A 17,935-nucleotide genomic window follows, 5' to 3' on the forward strand; every position below is an offset into this window, starting at 1 on the left:
AAATCTTTACTGTTGAAACATACTTTTAAATGTGTGAAGTTATTTTAGAGCGAGTTTGAAGTTAATATTGTACCCACTGAAGGATGAACAGTAATATATTGCATTAATGTACATAATAAGTGGAAATAAATATAACAGGTATTCAGAAGTTATGTCTGAAAAGAATATGATGAGAAAAAGGATAACTGGTAAGACTGCTAGAGGGCAAAAATGAATTTAGAAAAAAAAGAAATTAAAAAGAAAATACAATGTACATAAAGTATGGAGTAAATATTTTTGAATTTTTTTGTTCATTATGACGTTCAGTATTTGACAAATATCATAGATATAAAGATGATACAGTTTATCTTTTGATACATGTACTTGTAAGCTAAGCTTACCCCCTTGTAGAGGCTCTGTAATGATAAATAAATCATTAAATTGTTGTAATGAATGTATCGATCAGTATTCTAAGGTAAAATTCTAAACTTTGCCCAGTCTCAAACAGTTAAATTTCCCCCTAGCACTAATCAAGATCTTAGTGGTAGAAAAAGTTACATTTAAAAGTTGCTAGATCTTGCAAGTGGTGGCCATGGATACCTGGGATAAATCTACTGAGATTTATTTTAATCGTATATGTTATATGTTTCAGAATCGCGCCAGCACTGTTGAGACAAGCCACTTATGGGACTATCAAGATAGGAATTTATCACTCTCTGAAACGGGCTATTGTACAAAACCCTAAAGGTAAATAGAGCTGTTTTAAAACATGTTGTTAAGAGAATATACAGTGTAAGTTGATCCCCATTTATGGCATGTAAAAAAAAGAGTAAATATCCATGACCTTTGAAAAACCGTAACCTCAGCATTACTGGTATTACTTTCAATTACCTTAACCTCAAGATTTAGTAGCTTGAACTTTGAATAACCTTATCCTCAGCTGACATTTTGATAACCTTAACCATGGCCTTTGAATAGCCTTAACCTCAGCTGACCTTTGAAATACCTTGATCTCAACTGACCTTTTGACCTTGGAATAACCTTAACCTCAGCTGATCTTTGAAATAACTTAATCTCAACTGACCTTTGGATAACCTGAAACTTAGCTGACCTTTGAATAACCTTAACCTCAGCTGACCTTTGAATAACCTTGCATTGACCTTAGGTGACCTTTAGATAACCTTCCATTAACCTCAGCTGACCTTTGGATAACCTTAACCTCAACTGACCTTTGGATAATCTTAACCTCAGCTGACCTTTAGATAACCTTAACCTCAGCTGACCTTTAGATAACCTTAACTTGAGCATTAATAATTATTGATATTCTTTCAGATGAGACCCTCATGGTCAACATGTTCTGTGGTATGGTGGCAGGAGTGGTGTCTAGTGCGGTGGCCAACCCAACAGATGTTCTCAAGGTAAGACTGGCTCAGACGACTGTAGAGGAATACCAGGGTATCATAGCCAGGTGGGCCTGAGTACTTTATTCGGGTACCAGATCCAATCACAAATAATAACTTACAGGTCATGTGATCAATATAGGATCATAAGTTAGTTAACATTTCCAATAGGCTTTTATAAAACAAGTCTTAGAAATTTTGTGAGTCTTGGCAATCAGAAACTAAAACTGCGAGGTTAGTATCATAAAATCTCTTATGAATTAAAAACAATTTAGGTTCTTTCATCAGATATCTCAAACTTACATTTGAACATTTAAAGTTAAAATGTGATGGAGGTAGCCATTTTCTTACACCATGTACAATTCATGATGTAGGTCATTGTCCATATTATGACATCACAATTGATTTCTGACTGGTGCAGCCAGTGAAAAACACTGCAGGATATATCACACTTGTGACATATGTAAACACACTACAGGGTATATAACACTTGTGACATGTAAACACACTACAGGATATATAACACTTGTGACATATGTAAACACACTACAGGATATATAACACTTGTGACATGTAAACACACTACAGGATATATAACACTTGTGACATATGTAAACACACTACAGGATATATAACACCTGTGACATATGTAAACACACTACAGGATATATAACACTTGTGACATATATGTAAACACACTACAGGATATATAACACGTGTGACATATGTAAACACACTACAGGATATATAACACTTGTGACATATGTAAACACACTACAGGATATATAACACTTGTGACATATGTAAACACACTACAGGATATATAACACCTGTGACATATGTAAACACACTACAGGATACATAACACTTGTGACATATGTAAACACACTACAGGGTAAATAACACTTGCGACATATGTAAACACACTACAGGATATGTAACACTTGTGACATATGTAAACACACTACAGGATACATAACACTTGTGACATATGTAAACACACTACAGGGTAAATAACACTTGTGATATATGTAAACACACTACAGTTTGTATAACACTTGTGACATATGTAAACACACTACAGGATATATAACACTGACATATGTAAACACACTACAGGATATATAACACTTGTGACATATGTAAACGCACTACAGGGTAAATAACACTTGTGACATATGTAAACACACTACAGGATATATAACACTTGTGACATATGTAAACACACTACAGGATATATAACACTTGTGACATATGTAAACACACTACAGGATATATAACACTTGTGACATATGTAAACACACTACAGGATATATAACACTTGTGACATATGTAAACACACTACAGGATATATAACACTTGTGACATATGTAAACACACTACAGGATATATAACACTTGTGACATATGTAAACACACTACAGGATATATAACACTTGTGACATATGTAAACACACTACAGGATATATAACACTTGTGACATATGTAAACACACTACAGGATATATAGCACTTGTGACATATGTAAACACACTACAGGATATATAACACTTGTGACATATGTAAACACACTACAGGATATATAACATTTGTGACATATGTAAACACACTACAGAGTATATAACACTTGTGACATATGTAAACACACTACAGGATATATAACACTTGTGACATATGTAAACACACTACAGGATATATAACACTTGTGACATATGTAAAAACACTACAGGATATATAACACCTGTGACATATGTAAACACACTACAGGATATATAACACGTGTGACATATGTAAACACACTACACGATATATAACACTTGTGACATATGTAAACACACTACAGGATATATAACACTTGTGACATATGTAAACACACTACAGAGTATATAACACTTGTGACATATGTAAACACACTACAGGATATATAACACTTGTGACATATGTAAACACACTACAGGGTATATAACACTTGTGATATATGTAAACACACTACAGGATATATAACACTTGTGACATATGTAAACACACTACAGGATATATAACACTTGTGACATATGTAAACACACTACAGGATATATAACACTTGTGACATATGTAAACACACTACAGGATATATAACACTTGTGACATGTAAACACACTACAGGATATATAACACTTGTGACATATGTAAACACACTACAGGATATATAACACTTGTGACATATGTAAACACACTACAGGGTAAATAACACTTGTGACATATGTAAACACACTACAGGATATATAACACTTGTGACATATGTAAACACACTACAGGATATATAACACTTGTGACATATGTAAACACACTACACGATATATAACACTTGTGACATATGTAAACACACTACAGGATATATAACACTTGTGACATATGTAAACACACTACAGGATATATAACACTTGTGACATATGTAAACACACTACAGGATATATAACACTTGTGACATATGTAAACACACTACAGGATATATAACACTTGTGACATATGTAAAAACACTACAGGATATATAACACTTGTGACATATGTTAACACACTACAGGATATATAACACTTGTGACATATGTAAACACACTACAGGGTAAATAACACTTGTGACATATGTAAACACACTACAGGATATATAACACTTGTGACATATGTAAACACACTACAGGATACATAACACTTGTGACATATGTAAACACACTACAGGATACATAACACTTGTGACATATGTAAACACACTACAGGATATATAACACTTGTGACATATGTAAACACACTACAGAGTATATAACACTTGTGACATATGTAAACACACTACAGGATATATAACACTTGTGACATATGTAAACACACTACATGGTATATAACACTTGTGATATATGTAAACACACTACAGGATATATAACACTTGTGACATATGTAAACACACTACAGGATATATAACACTTGTGACATATGTAAAAACACTACAGGATATATAACACTTGTGACATATGTAAACACACTACAGGATATATAACACTTGTGACATATGTAAACACACTACAGGGTAAATAACACTTGTGACATATGTAAACACACTACATCATGGCCGATTCACTGGAAAACATGCTGATCATGTGATGATATATAATACTGAACAGTAATACTCAGTGGTTTTATGCCGAAGAATCCATGTTTTTTCTCGAAAAAACAAGCAAAAAAAAAAAAAAAAATCCTAGAAAAACAGGAGAGAGAGAGATAGTAGTCAATAAATCATCCACATAATTTACTGATACTGTAAGACATTTGTAATGCTCCTGTTTAACATTAAAGAGTAAATAAAAAAATGTATAATATTGCAGGTGAGAATGCAAGCTGACAGCAGCAAGGAGAAACGGACACCAATGCCAAGAGCTTTCCTGAATATTTACAAAACAGAGGGAACAAAGGATTATGGCGAGTAAGTATGAAATATGTACTACAGAAGGAAAATTGTGATGACTTAATTTTGATATCTTAATGAAGGATACAGGAGTTATGGTAAGAAGTGTTAACTTTTCTCACACAACTGGAACAAGGTGGTTGTATCAGGTAAGGATGTAGGCATAGATCTGGAGAATATACACAGGAGAGTAATTTAGTCAACATATTCTTAATTGTTAGATTAACACTTGTTTGCAGAGGTTGTGAAGGATGTCATCATGGTATGGGCCATTTACCAGGGTTTTAAAATTTCTTATTGGTCATTTCTTCTTGGCCTGTATTAGTTTATATGGACAATCAACAATTTCTATGTGTATCTAGCACATGTGCTCTGTTCTTTCTTACCTCTGTTGTTTGTGATATTGATATAAACTGATTAAAATTAATTGGTGTACATTTATAATCAGGATACTAGACCACAGTAGACTTTTTGAAAACATATCTACTGAACCGTATTTCCATGGTAAATTATGGTCAGCTTTATTTGTTGTGTGATTGAAAAAAATTACAAAGTGATTTTTTTTGTGTCAGGGTGTTTTTCCAACGTCACAACGGGCAGCCATAGTTGCGGGAGTGGAGCTCCCAGTCTATGACACCAGCAAGAGATACATCCTTAACAATGGCCTACTGGGCGACACCATATTTACACATTTCATGTAAGTAAGGACTACTGTACTCCCTTCTACCTACATTAACTGAATTTCTTTGCTGCTGTCTTCATAAACATTTAATGTCAAGTATATTTGATTTTTGTCAATTTCTGTAGGATTAAGATTTGTTCAATATTCCATATTAGGTTAATACATCTGCAAGCATAATATTCCTATTAGTGGTTTGTTGTCGAGCACTAAATTAGGTATGGTCTTAGGGAAGTGTTAGACTGGGCAAGGTCAGAGGTTAAACTGGGCAAGGGTATAGGCTAGATAAGGCAAGACATGCCAAGTCAGAGGTTAAATTAGGCTAGATTAGGCCAGGTCAGAGGTTAGACTATATAGCTAGATAAGGTCAGAGGTTAAACTTCCAGGTCAGAAGTTTGACTTTATATAGCTAGGCAAGATCAGAGGTTAGACTATGCCAGGTCAGAGGTTAGATTAGGCCAGGTCATAGGTTAGACTATATAGCTAGGCAAGATCAGAGGTTAGACTATGCCAGGTCAGAGGTTAGACTATATAAAGTTTGGCAAATAGAGAAATAGAGATTAGACTATAAAGCTAGGCAAGGTCAGATTTTAGACTATATAAAGCTAGGCAAGGTCAGAGGTTATACTGTATAGTTATGAATGGTCAGAGGTTAAACTAGGCAAGGTCAGATTTTAGACTATATAAAGCTTGGCAAGGTCAGAGGTTATACTGTATAGTTATGAATGGTCAGAAGTTAAACTAGGCAAGGTCAGATTTTAGACTATATAAAGCTAGGCAAGGTCAGAGGTTATACTGTATAGTTATGAATGGTCAGAGGTTAAACTAGGCAAGGTCAGATTTTAGACTTGAACCATGATTCTTCTTTCCAGCATCTGATTTTGCTTGATATGTGATAAATTTAAAACATAATTAGGATCTTGAAAATAAGAGACATCCTTTGTGAGGTGGCCTTTTGTATTAGGAATGAACCCAGGACCTCAACCCTGGTGTCTATCAAATGACACTGGGGAAATGAATATAATTATGTTGAAAATAAACCCACTTGGCCCTATCATTCTTTGCCAATCCAATTAATGGCCGAAATAATGCATTTTCCACCAATCACATCTTTTCCTGGCTTGTTTTAATGGCCGAAATCTTATGTCTCCACAGAGCCAGTGTTATAGCAGGTCTAGCCGGCGCCATCGCATCTAACCCAATCGATGTCATCAAGGTAATTTTTCAAAATACCTGAAATCTTTTAATTTTCTTAGCATATCCAACCAATTTCTCTTTACACTGGATCAAACTTAATTTAAATTTGTCTTGCAATCCTCTACATTTCTGCAAATTTCCATCCACTTTCGTCGTAATTGACTAGTAGGAGATCAAGTTCTGGTGAAGTTTGATTCAATGTTGAAAAGTTCTCAAGAGAAAAGTCATGTGATGTACTATGTTTATCCCCAATAAGCTCCCCTTCCCCTTTTGTTTGTTGAATTCTAGTATTGGGGGGGGGGATAGCTTATTTTTGATCCCCTTTTAGCTTATTGTTTTAAAATTGATTCTGAAAAAATGAAGAAAAGAGTTCACTTGTGGCACTGCGAGAGGGCTTTTTTGCTGATAGAAACAGTAAGCTTCCATTCTCCCTCATTTTGGTTGGCTGCAGAAAAGACCCTTAGAATTTGATCTCTTGTCCAAAGTACGGTCTTGAATGAAGTGGAAGGAAATTTGGGTAATGAAGTTATTTAATGAAATTTGAGTTAGATTGCCACTTGTGTATAATATGGTACGTATCCAGTAAAAAACCTATATAATCCAAGAATGCTTTTACAGGGGTTGCACCAGCTTTGACATCTCACCTGCAAAAATCATTTTATCCTACGGCATGTATATTAATACAGCTACTATATTTTAAATTATTTATTTTCAATATATTGCACTTAAAATATTTGTAAAATTTAATAGATTTCTTACACATAGATATCTATATCTACATAATTTATTTTTGATATTTCAGTACATAAAAAATATGTTTGGTTGAATTACACAGAAAACTGTTTATTTCTTTTATGTAGATTTCAAAAGTATAACAGGTTTTATTGATAATATATATCTTAATTATTGTACATTGATAATATCTCATAAATTTTATTTCATTTCACAAAGATTTTATTTGATAAAATCATAAGGTATATTTGATGACAGTCTTATGCCTACATAACCCCTCTTCCCAATTTAAAAATTACATAACATTTGCTGTGATATAATCCGGCATGTCAAAGCTTCATTGAAGCATCATTCCTTGGCTTAGTTTGCGTGTTATACATTCCACAACACACAGACAGTTTACTTGTGTAATTAACATCATATTATAATGATTTGTTAGTGTTTACAGTGTATAAGGTAGACATTCTCAAGTATATATATATTCTCATAATGATATACCTTGTACAATATATAGAGAATATCTAACAGTGTCTTCAGTAATACCAAATATATTTCACGAGTGGGGCTAATATTTTGATATTTTTCATGAGTGCGCAGCAAACTTATATTCTCAGAATAATCAATTAAACTGATATGTGTTTTTACTGCTTTCCTAGAGCCTTCATTCTATACATCAGGAAAAGCATGTTAGGGACCCATAAAAACATTAATTAAACGGTTATCTGTATACGCAATCGTCAGTCTGCCAAGCTGTATTCTTAGGTACTAGGATACTGGGAAGTATTGCTGAGGTAGACTGGTGTCCTTACCTGATTATGAATTGTGTGTGACCAGTCACTAACAATGAGACAAAGGAAAGAAAAGGCAGCTGTTTTCCACTACTGCATTTGAATTTAGATTAGAAAATGTTGATCTGAAAATTAAAATATAAATAAAAAAAACACATCATGGGGTTTTTTTAATTGAGAGAAAAAAAACAACTCTTTTTTTGAATGATTGTTGGTACCAGTGTATATGGTGGTCATGGAAAAATAACACAATCACAACTTGAGGTTTCAATTTCAGTTTTTCTTACAGAAAAAAAGCAAGGAATCTTCATTTATACTATAGATCCATTAGAGTTGTTCTTTGCTTAAAATTGAAATAAAAAAAAAAAAAAGTTCTTAACTTCAATATGCCTGGCATTCATATAAGTGATCAGGTAATATGGGTTTCATTTTTGCATTGGATGTTCCAAGCGAGTGCAACTCCTCTAAACATGATTTTTAAAAATCAAACTTAAATATAAAACTGATTTTATTATGATATTTATAAAATACAATGTTATTGTTTATATGTACTGTAAGAGTTTTGATTGTTATTTATTTTTGATATGGGAAAATGTGTATTGATTCACCACATCAACATAACAGTAAGAAAAAATGTGAAAAATATATACTATAGGTTTGATAAATTAGCTTTCATATGAGTTTATCTGGCCAAGTTTATATAGGATTAGGTTGTAGATAAGATTTTAACAAATACATCATTTTCAACATTAAATAAACTCAAATCATGATTTGTCATTGTCATAAGGGCAGCATTACGTAATTTCCAATGTTGTAAGTGGCCACTGTTGCCATGGCGCCCTTTGATGTCATCATTTGTTGGTTGGTTTTGTTGTTTTCAACTTGAAGGTACTGTTTAGCTCATCATCACGGCGACTATCTCCTGAGTGGACGGCCGATTGAATCGAAGGATTGATCACATGATACATCTTTTAGCCCCTCCCCACTCTTGACACGAGGCTGGGGTCAAAGCGGGGTCACGTATGTGACGAGGCCCTAGCGATCGCCCTCACCCGAGCATAGTGGGTTACGTAAACTAGTGTATGTTGACTCAAATGATCACATGACAGTATTTGATATGCTTTGAATAATTTCTTCGTGATTTTGTACTTAGTTTTTGATTGATTGTTCTGAGAGAGTTGTAGTACCAAACAAGTTCAAGTGTATCTATTCCAGAGAAAAAATTAAAACTTAACATTTAGATAAATGATTATAATTTCTTTATGGATAAAAAAACCAAGTAACTTCACCACCATATCAGAGAGTTATAAGATGTTTAAGATATCTGCATCAGATATAATTCTTGCATTATGAATCCATACTTATTTAAATACAGTGAGTTACTACTAAAAAATAGTCCAAGTTATTTTGATGTTTTATCAACTTCTTTTTATATGGGTCTGGCATTAATTGAGGTGCAGACTGACAAAAAAAAAAAAATTACAACGTCAGAAGAATTTCAACTATGGTAGTACAAAACATGCCTAATTTTAATCTTTTTACCTGAAAAGAAAACTTCATTATTAAAATTTTCTTAAATCATTGCTTGCACTTTCAATTAGACATGTGTCTGTGATCACAGGGACTTGGTTCCATTGCCAAACCCCATTAGTCACATATGTGTATGAATTAAGGCCTGTTTACACTGTGTGTTTTTGCACGTGTGGTAATTATAAGATCAGATATGCACTGACCACATGTGGTAATCCTGTTTACATGGTTAGCAAAACCCATATATGCATTCTAATATCTTTTCACCTCTGAGAGCTATTCCCGCATAGAGAAAATATTACGTAGTAACAAAATGGATTAAATGGAAATAGTACTGATACTTGTTATTATAATTGCTGCTGCAAAAAAAAAAATTATGTAACAAAAGAAAGAGACAACAATTTTGGCTTTCTCCCTGGTTCCAGAGGATCGAACAACACAGTGTCCATCATACTTTGATAACGGAATTAGCACATGAAGATAGTTAAATTTACGGAACAAACAAAGAAAAAATTAAAGAGCTGCCTCAAAAGTTGTCTCCTTTAATACAAAAGCAGGACATAAATTTATACATGTGTTGGAATGTTTCTGCTGCTGAGATTAACCTATGACCTTTCTTCTGATTGGTCAGTTATGTCGACATATCTATGAAATAGAACTTGTTCTGTTTGGTCTGCTTTGCAGATCTGTCTGTTGATGGCTATTTTCCATGGCATGTTTTACCACATGTGGGAAATCACACTGTGTAAATGGGCCTTAAATAGATACATATATATATACAGACTACAGGGTTAGGTGCTAAAACCCTGTGTCTGTGACCTCGATATATACCCACACACAGCTGCAATCTGATGTACCTCAATAGTAGTAGGATAATTTATTCATAAGCATGTATGACATGCATATTCTCTTATCTAGTTACAAGATTTGCATGTCATATTCCTAACATGAAATCTTGTATCCTATGAAAAAAGTATACAATGCTCTTAATACGTACTATGTTAAGTCATAATGTTTTATGTAAGCTAGGTTTGACAGAAATGTATAAATTTGGTCCTGTTGAATTAAACAAAAAGATGAAATTAATCTTATTGATCAGTTAGAAAATCTAAATAGAATCATAAAAAGAAGCAAATCTGTTTATATCTAGAATCTTGTTTTAACTGCTCTATGGTTAACTAAGGTCTACTTCCAAAGATAAATTTAGGAATAAGAGATTTCCAGAACTGCATGTATCTGTTTATAGAATATGCTGTAACTGTCTTGTTTACACAAGATATAACAAATATATTGTTTAAAAAAAAAACTGAATAAAATTCAATATTTTTGGGATAGAAAAGAATTGTATTTGAACAACAAATCAAAAGTGTTGAGTGAGAATGTTATTAGCTGTGTGTATGTATGGTCTACTGGCAGTTTTATTGGTTGTTATATATACTAACATTCTTATTCTCCAATATCATCTCTGAGACCAGATCAGCTCAATTAGACTTTCTTACTTTCAGACACGGATGATGAACCAGAAAGCCTTGAAGAGCACTGTGGTGGGGGAGGCTGCAGCTGTACAGACCATTTATACCTCTTCAATAGACTGTTTATCACAGGTATACATATACATGCCCATTGTATTTCTTCTGAATTCAGGCCCATTGTACCTCTTATGCATATAGGTCCATTGTATTTTCACAAACAGGCCCATTGTACCTCTTCTGCATACATGCCCATTGTACTTCTACAAATATGCCCATTGTAGATTTTCTGCATACATGCCCATTGTACTTACACAAACAGGCCCATTGTACCTCTTCTGCATACATGCCCATTGTACTTCCACAAACATGCCCATTGTATCTCTTCTGCATGCATGCCCATTGTACTTCCGCAAACATGTCCATTGTACTTACACAAACAGACCCATTATACCTCTTTTGCATACAGGCCCATTTACCTCTTCTGCACACAGACTTTGACAGGCCCATTTTTCCTCTTCTGCATACATGCCCATTGTACCTTTTCTGTATAGTCTTGTTTCTTTACTATATAGTCTTGTATCTCCTGTATGCAACTAAAACATACATCTTAGTATGTAGACCAATAGTACCTCTTATGTATACAGCTCCATTGTATCTCTTGTAAATGGGTCCATTTTTACCTCTGAGGCCCAATTGTCATCTTCTATATACAGGCCTATGGTACCTCTTTAATAGACTCTCTAACTCAGGTATACATTACAAAGCCTAGTGTGCCTTATCTGTATAGATGCAGGCCTATTGTGCCTTTATCAATTATGTTTGATGGGCATATAAACCAAAATGCAAAGGTACTATAATTGGTATGATTGTATCCTTCCCCATTGTATACAGAGCTATGACCCCTACATCTACTATAAATCTGTAATTGTCCTATTTTTATTATAAGCCTTTAACTTACATTTTTAGTTTTGGTTTAATACAAGCTTACCTCTATTTCAGACGGTGAGGAACGAAGGATTGATGGCACTCTACAAAGGTTTTATACCAAACTGGTTCCGGCTAGGACCATGGAATGTAATTGTATCCTTGATATAATGTTCTCACAAGCTATAGTTAGCTACCAAAGGTACCTCGAAAGTTTTACCTTGGTTCTAGAATGTCAGCAATAGGACAATACATCAGATAAGTTTGTTTGTCAAGAATTCAAGGCTAAGGTCAAGGTCACCATAACTATTTATAAAATGTCATCAACCAATCTAGTGACACCACTCTAGCGAATTCTTTGTTAAGACTATACTGTACACATACTTAAAACTGTTTACTTTTCTTTTAATGAAAAGATTTACAAAGAACAAAAAAAAAATACAGAATCATTGATATGATACACTAGATTTATACTTTATTTCCTTGACCAAGTTTTCAGTTTTTTATTTCTTTTGAACAAATGAAGAAAATATATTGAAAAATGGTTTGCTGAATCTCGACACCAGATGCTGATGTTCTTGAAAAAAACTTTCGTCTGTGATTACTCTCATCTTTGGCCATCTTTTACTTCTGTCAACAGTGTGTGCAATGTGCCAGCTAAAGCAGTTTGCTGGCGTCATGTGATATGTATAGATAGGTATAGCTCATACATGCTTAGCGCATTGTGTGTCGAACAGTGAAAATTCCTAAGAGCTTTACTATGTGTTCTATGACATGTGAACAAAGACAGGTGTCATTGTTTCAAGACGCACATCGATATGTGCAACAACATGTCATCATACACTCATCACTACATGCATCAACAGCATGAACTGCAGTTGACATGTATGGCATACATAACAAACAGTGCCGTATATCAGATGTTACCGTGATGTTCAGCCTCACAATGACGTATATCAGATGTTACTGTGATGTTAAGCCTCACAGTGACGTATATCAGATGGTACGGTGATGTTCAGCCTCACAGTGACGTATATCGGATGTTACTGTGATGTTAAGCCTCACAGTGACGTATATCAGATGGTACGGTGATGTTAAGCCTCACAGTGACGTATATCAGATGTTACCGTGATGTTAAGCCTCACAGTGTTGTATATCAGATGTAACTGTGATGTTAAGCCTCACAGTGATGTATGTCAGATGTTACCTTGATGTTAAGCCTCACAGTGACGTATATCAGATGTTACTGTGATGGTAAGCCTCACAGTGTTGTATATCAGATGGTACGGTGATGTTAAGCCTCACAGTGACGTATATCAGATGTTACTGTGATGTTAAGCCTCACAGTGACGTATATCAGATGTTACCGTGATGTTAAGCCTCACAGTGACGTATATCAGATGTTACTGTGATGTTAAGCCTCACAGTGACGTATATCAGATGGTACGGTGATGTTCAGCCTCACAGTGACGTATATCGGATGTTACTGTGATGTTAAGCCTCACAGTGACGTATATCAGATGGTACGGTGGTGTTAAGCCTCACAGTGACGTATATCAGATGTTACCGTGATGTTAAGCCTCACAGTGTTGTATATCAGATGTAACTGTGATGTTAAGCCTCACAGTGATGTATGTCAGATGTTACCTTGATGTTAAGCCTCACAGTGATGTATATCAGATGTTACTGTGATGGTAAGCCTCACAGTGTTGTATATCAGATGGTACGGTGATGTTAAGCCTCACAGTGACGTATATCAGATGTTACTGTGATGTTAAGCCTCACAGTGACGTATATCAGATGTTACCGTGATGTTAAGCCTCACAGTGACGTATATCAGATGTTACTGTGATGTTTAGCCTCACAGTGACGTATTTCAGATGTTACTGGAAGTTAAGCCTCACAGTGACGTATATCAGATGTTACACCTCACAGTGACGTATATCAGATGTTACACCTCACAGTGACGTATATCAGATGTTACACCTCACAGTGACGTATATCAGATGTTACTGTGATGTTAAGCTCACAGTGACGTATATCAGATGTTACCGTGATGTTAAGCCTCACAGTGACGTATATCAGATGTTACTGTGATGTGGAGCCTTACAGTGACGTATATCAGATGTTACTGTGATGTTAAGCCTCACAGTGACGTATATCAGATGTTACGGTGATGTTAAGCCTCACAGTGACGTATATCAGATGTTACCGTGATGTTAAGCCTCACAGTGACGTATATCAGATGTTACTGTGATGTTAAGCCTCACAGTGACGTATATCAGATGTTACTGTGATGTTAAGCTCACAGTGACGTATATCAGATGTTACTGTGATGTTAAGCCTCACAGTGTTGTATATCAGATGTTACTGTGATGTGGAGCCTTACAGTGACGTATATCAGATGTTACTGTGATGTTAAGCCTCACAGTGTTGTATATCAGATGGTACGGTGATGTTAAGCCTCACAGTGACGTATATCAGATGTTACTGTGATGTTAAGCCTCACAGTGACGTATATCAGATGTTACCTTGATGTTAAGCCTCACAGTGACGTATATCGGATGTTACCGTGATGTTTAGCCTCACAGTGATGTATATCGGATGGTACGGTGATGTTAAGCCTCACAGTGTTGTATATCAGATGTTACCTTGATGTTAAGCCTCACAGTGACGTATATCAGATGTTACCTTGATGTTAAGCCTCACAGTGACGTATATCGGATGTTACCGTGATGTTTAGCCTCACAGTGACGTATATCGGATGTTACCGTGATGTTAAGCCTCACAGTGTTGTATATCAGATGGTACGGTGATGTTAAGCCTCACAGTGACGTATTTCAGATGTTACTGTGATGTTAAGCCTTACAGTGACGTATATCAGATGTTACTGTGATGTTAAGCTCACAGTGACGTATATCAGATGTTACTGTGATGTTAAGCCTCACAGTGACGTATATCGGATGTTACCGTGATGTTAAGCCTCACAGTGACGTATATCAGATGTTACCTTGATGTTAAGCCTCACAGTGACGTATATCAGATGTTACCGTGATGTTAAGCCTCACAGTGACGTATATCAGATATTACCGTGATGTTAAGCCTCACAGTGACGTATATCAGATGTTACCGTGATGTTAAGCCTCACAGTGACGTATATCAGATGTTACCGTGATGTTAAGCCTCACAGTGTTGTATATCAGATGTAACTGTGATGTTAAGCCTCACAGTGATGTATGTCAGATGTTACCTTGATGTTAAGCCTCACAGTGACGTATATCAGATGTTACTGTGATGTTAAGCCTCACAGTGTTGTATATCAGATGGTACGGTGATGTTAAGCCTCACAGTGACGTATATCAGATGTTACCGTGATGTTAAACCTCACAGTGACGTATATCAGATGTTACACCTCACAGTGACGTATATCAGATGTTACTGTGATGTTAAGCCTCACAGTGACGTATATCAGATGTTTACCGTGATGTTAAGCCTCACAGTGACGTATATCAGATGTTACTGTGATGTTAAGCCTCACAGTGACGTATATCAGATGTTACTGTGATGTTAAGCCTCACAGTGACGTATATCAGATGTTACTGTGATGTTAAGCCTCACAGTGACGTATATCAGATGTTACCGTGATGTTAAGCCTCACAGTGACGTATATCAGATGTTACTGTGATGTTAAGCCTCACAGTGACGTATATCAGATGTTACCGTGATGTTAAGCCTCACAGTGATGTATATCAGATGTTACTGTGATGTTAAGCCTCACAGTGACGTATATCAGATGTTACTGTGATGTTAAGCCTCACAGTGACGTATATCAGATGTTACTGTGATGTTAAGCCTCACAGTGACGTATATCAGATGGTACGGTGGTGTTAAGCTCACAGTGACGTATATCAGATGTTACCGTGATGTTAAGCTCACAGTGACGTATATCAGATGTTACCGTGATGTTAAGCCTCACAGTGACGTATATCAGATGTTACTGTGATGTTAAGCCTCACAGTGACGTATATCAGATGGTACGGTGGTGTTAAGCCTCACAGTGACGTATATCAGATGTTACTGTGATGTTAAGCTCACAGTGACGTATATCAGATGTTACCGTGATGTTAAGCCTCACAGTGACGTATATCAGATGTTACTGTGATGTTAAGCCTCACAGTGACGTATATCAGATGTTACGGTGATGTTAAGCCTCACAGTGATGTATATCAGATGTTACTGTGATGTTAAGCCTCACAGTGACGTATATCAGATGTTACCGTGATGTTAAGCCTCACAGTGATGTATATCAGATGTTACTGTGATGTTAAGCCTCACAGTGACGTATATCAGATGTTACGGAGATGTGGAGCCTTACAGTGACATATATTAGATGTTACCGTGATGTTAAGTCTCACAGTGACGTATATCAGATGTTACTGTGATGTTAAGCTCACAGTGACGTATATCAGATGTTACTGTGATGTTAAACCTCACAATGATGTATATCAGATGTTACCGTGATGTTAAGCCTCACAATGACGTATAGCAGATGTTAACCTGATGTTAAGCCTCACAGTGACGTATATCAGATGTTACCGTGATGTTACACCTCACAGTGACGTATATCAGATGTTACGGTGATGTTAAGCCTCAAAGTGACGTATATCAGATGTTACTGTGATGTTAAGCCTTACAGTGACGTATATCAGATGTTACTGTGATGTTAAGCTCACAGTGACGTATATCAGATGTTACCGTGATGTTAAGCCTCACAGTGACGTATATCAGATGTTACTGTGATGTTAAGCCTCACAGTGACGTATTTCAGATGTTACTGTGATGTTAAGCTCACAGTGAGTTTCATTTACCGTGATGTTAAGCTCTACAGTGACGTATTTCAGATGTTACTGTGATGTTAAGCCTCAATGACTATCAATGTTACTGTGTAGCCTCACATACGATATCAATGTTACTGTGATGTTACTTCCAGTGACGTATAAGATGTTACCAGGATGTTAACTCCATATTATATCAGATGTTTCTGTGATGTTGAGCTCACAGTGCTAAGATTGTTACGTGATGTTAAGCCTCAAGTAGTATATCAGATGTTACGTGATTTTAAGCTTCACATGACTATGATGTTACACGTATGTAAAGCCTTACAGTGCGTATATCGATGACTGTGATGTTAGCCTACATGAATATGTCAATGTTACGGTGTAAGTCACAGTACTATATCAATTTACTGTGAGTTAAGCACAAAGATATCAGATACTGTGATGTTAAGCCATCACATTAGTTATTCAATGTTACCGTTGAAAGTTAGGTCCAGTGCGTATTCAGATGTTACCTGTGATGTGAAGCCTCATAGTGACGTATATCAGATGTTACTGTGATGTTAAGCCTCACAGTGACGTATATCAGATGTTACCGTGATGTTAAGCCTCACAGTGACGATATATTACCGTGATGTTAAGCCTCACAGTGAGGTGCTGTAGTACCCGGTGATGTTAAGCCTCACAGTGACGTATATCAGATGTTAACGTGATGTTAAGCCTCACAGTGACGTATATCAGATGTTACGGTGATGTGGAGCCTAACAGTGACGTATATCAGATGTTACCGTGATGTTAAGTCTCATTCTCATGATGCCTTGATGCCTATTTCTTGCTGAAGTCTGTTCGAGAAAACTTTTACTGTTCTAGAATTTTTTTCCGCTGAAGCTGCAATATTAGCCAGTAAAATGATGTTGTTTGAATCTATCAATTCACTGTCTGGATATCACAAATCTATTTTGCATCGT

General features: G+C 35.6%; 1 protein-coding gene across 1 annotated transcript in view; it reads left to right on the forward strand.

Moving 5' to 3' along the window:
• The window catches only part of LOC117342891 (kidney mitochondrial carrier protein 1-like), a 31,824-nt gene extending 18,153 nt beyond the window's left edge, over positions 1 to 13,671 (forward strand). Inside the window, 9 exon segments of the mRNA XM_033905181.1 lie at positions 632 to 726; positions 1,312 to 1,397; positions 4,731 to 4,809; positions 4,812 to 4,828; positions 5,383 to 5,507; positions 6,645 to 6,705; positions 11,242 to 11,340; positions 12,208 to 12,288; positions 12,632 to 13,671. Coding sequence (XP_033761072.1) covers positions 632 to 726; positions 1,312 to 1,397; positions 4,731 to 4,809; positions 4,812 to 4,828; positions 5,383 to 5,507; positions 6,645 to 6,705; positions 11,242 to 11,340; positions 12,208 to 12,288; positions 12,632 to 12,670 — 682 coding nt within the window. The 3' untranslated portion in view covers positions 12,671 to 13,671.
• Positions 13,672 to 17,935: the final 4,264 nt, after the last annotated feature.

The sequence above is a fragment of the Pecten maximus genome, chromosome 14 (genome assembly GCF_902652985.1).
Source record: "Pecten maximus chromosome 14, xPecMax1.1, whole genome shotgun sequence".
Lineage (NCBI taxonomy): Eukaryota > Metazoa > Mollusca > Bivalvia > Pectinida > Pectinidae > Pecten > Pecten maximus.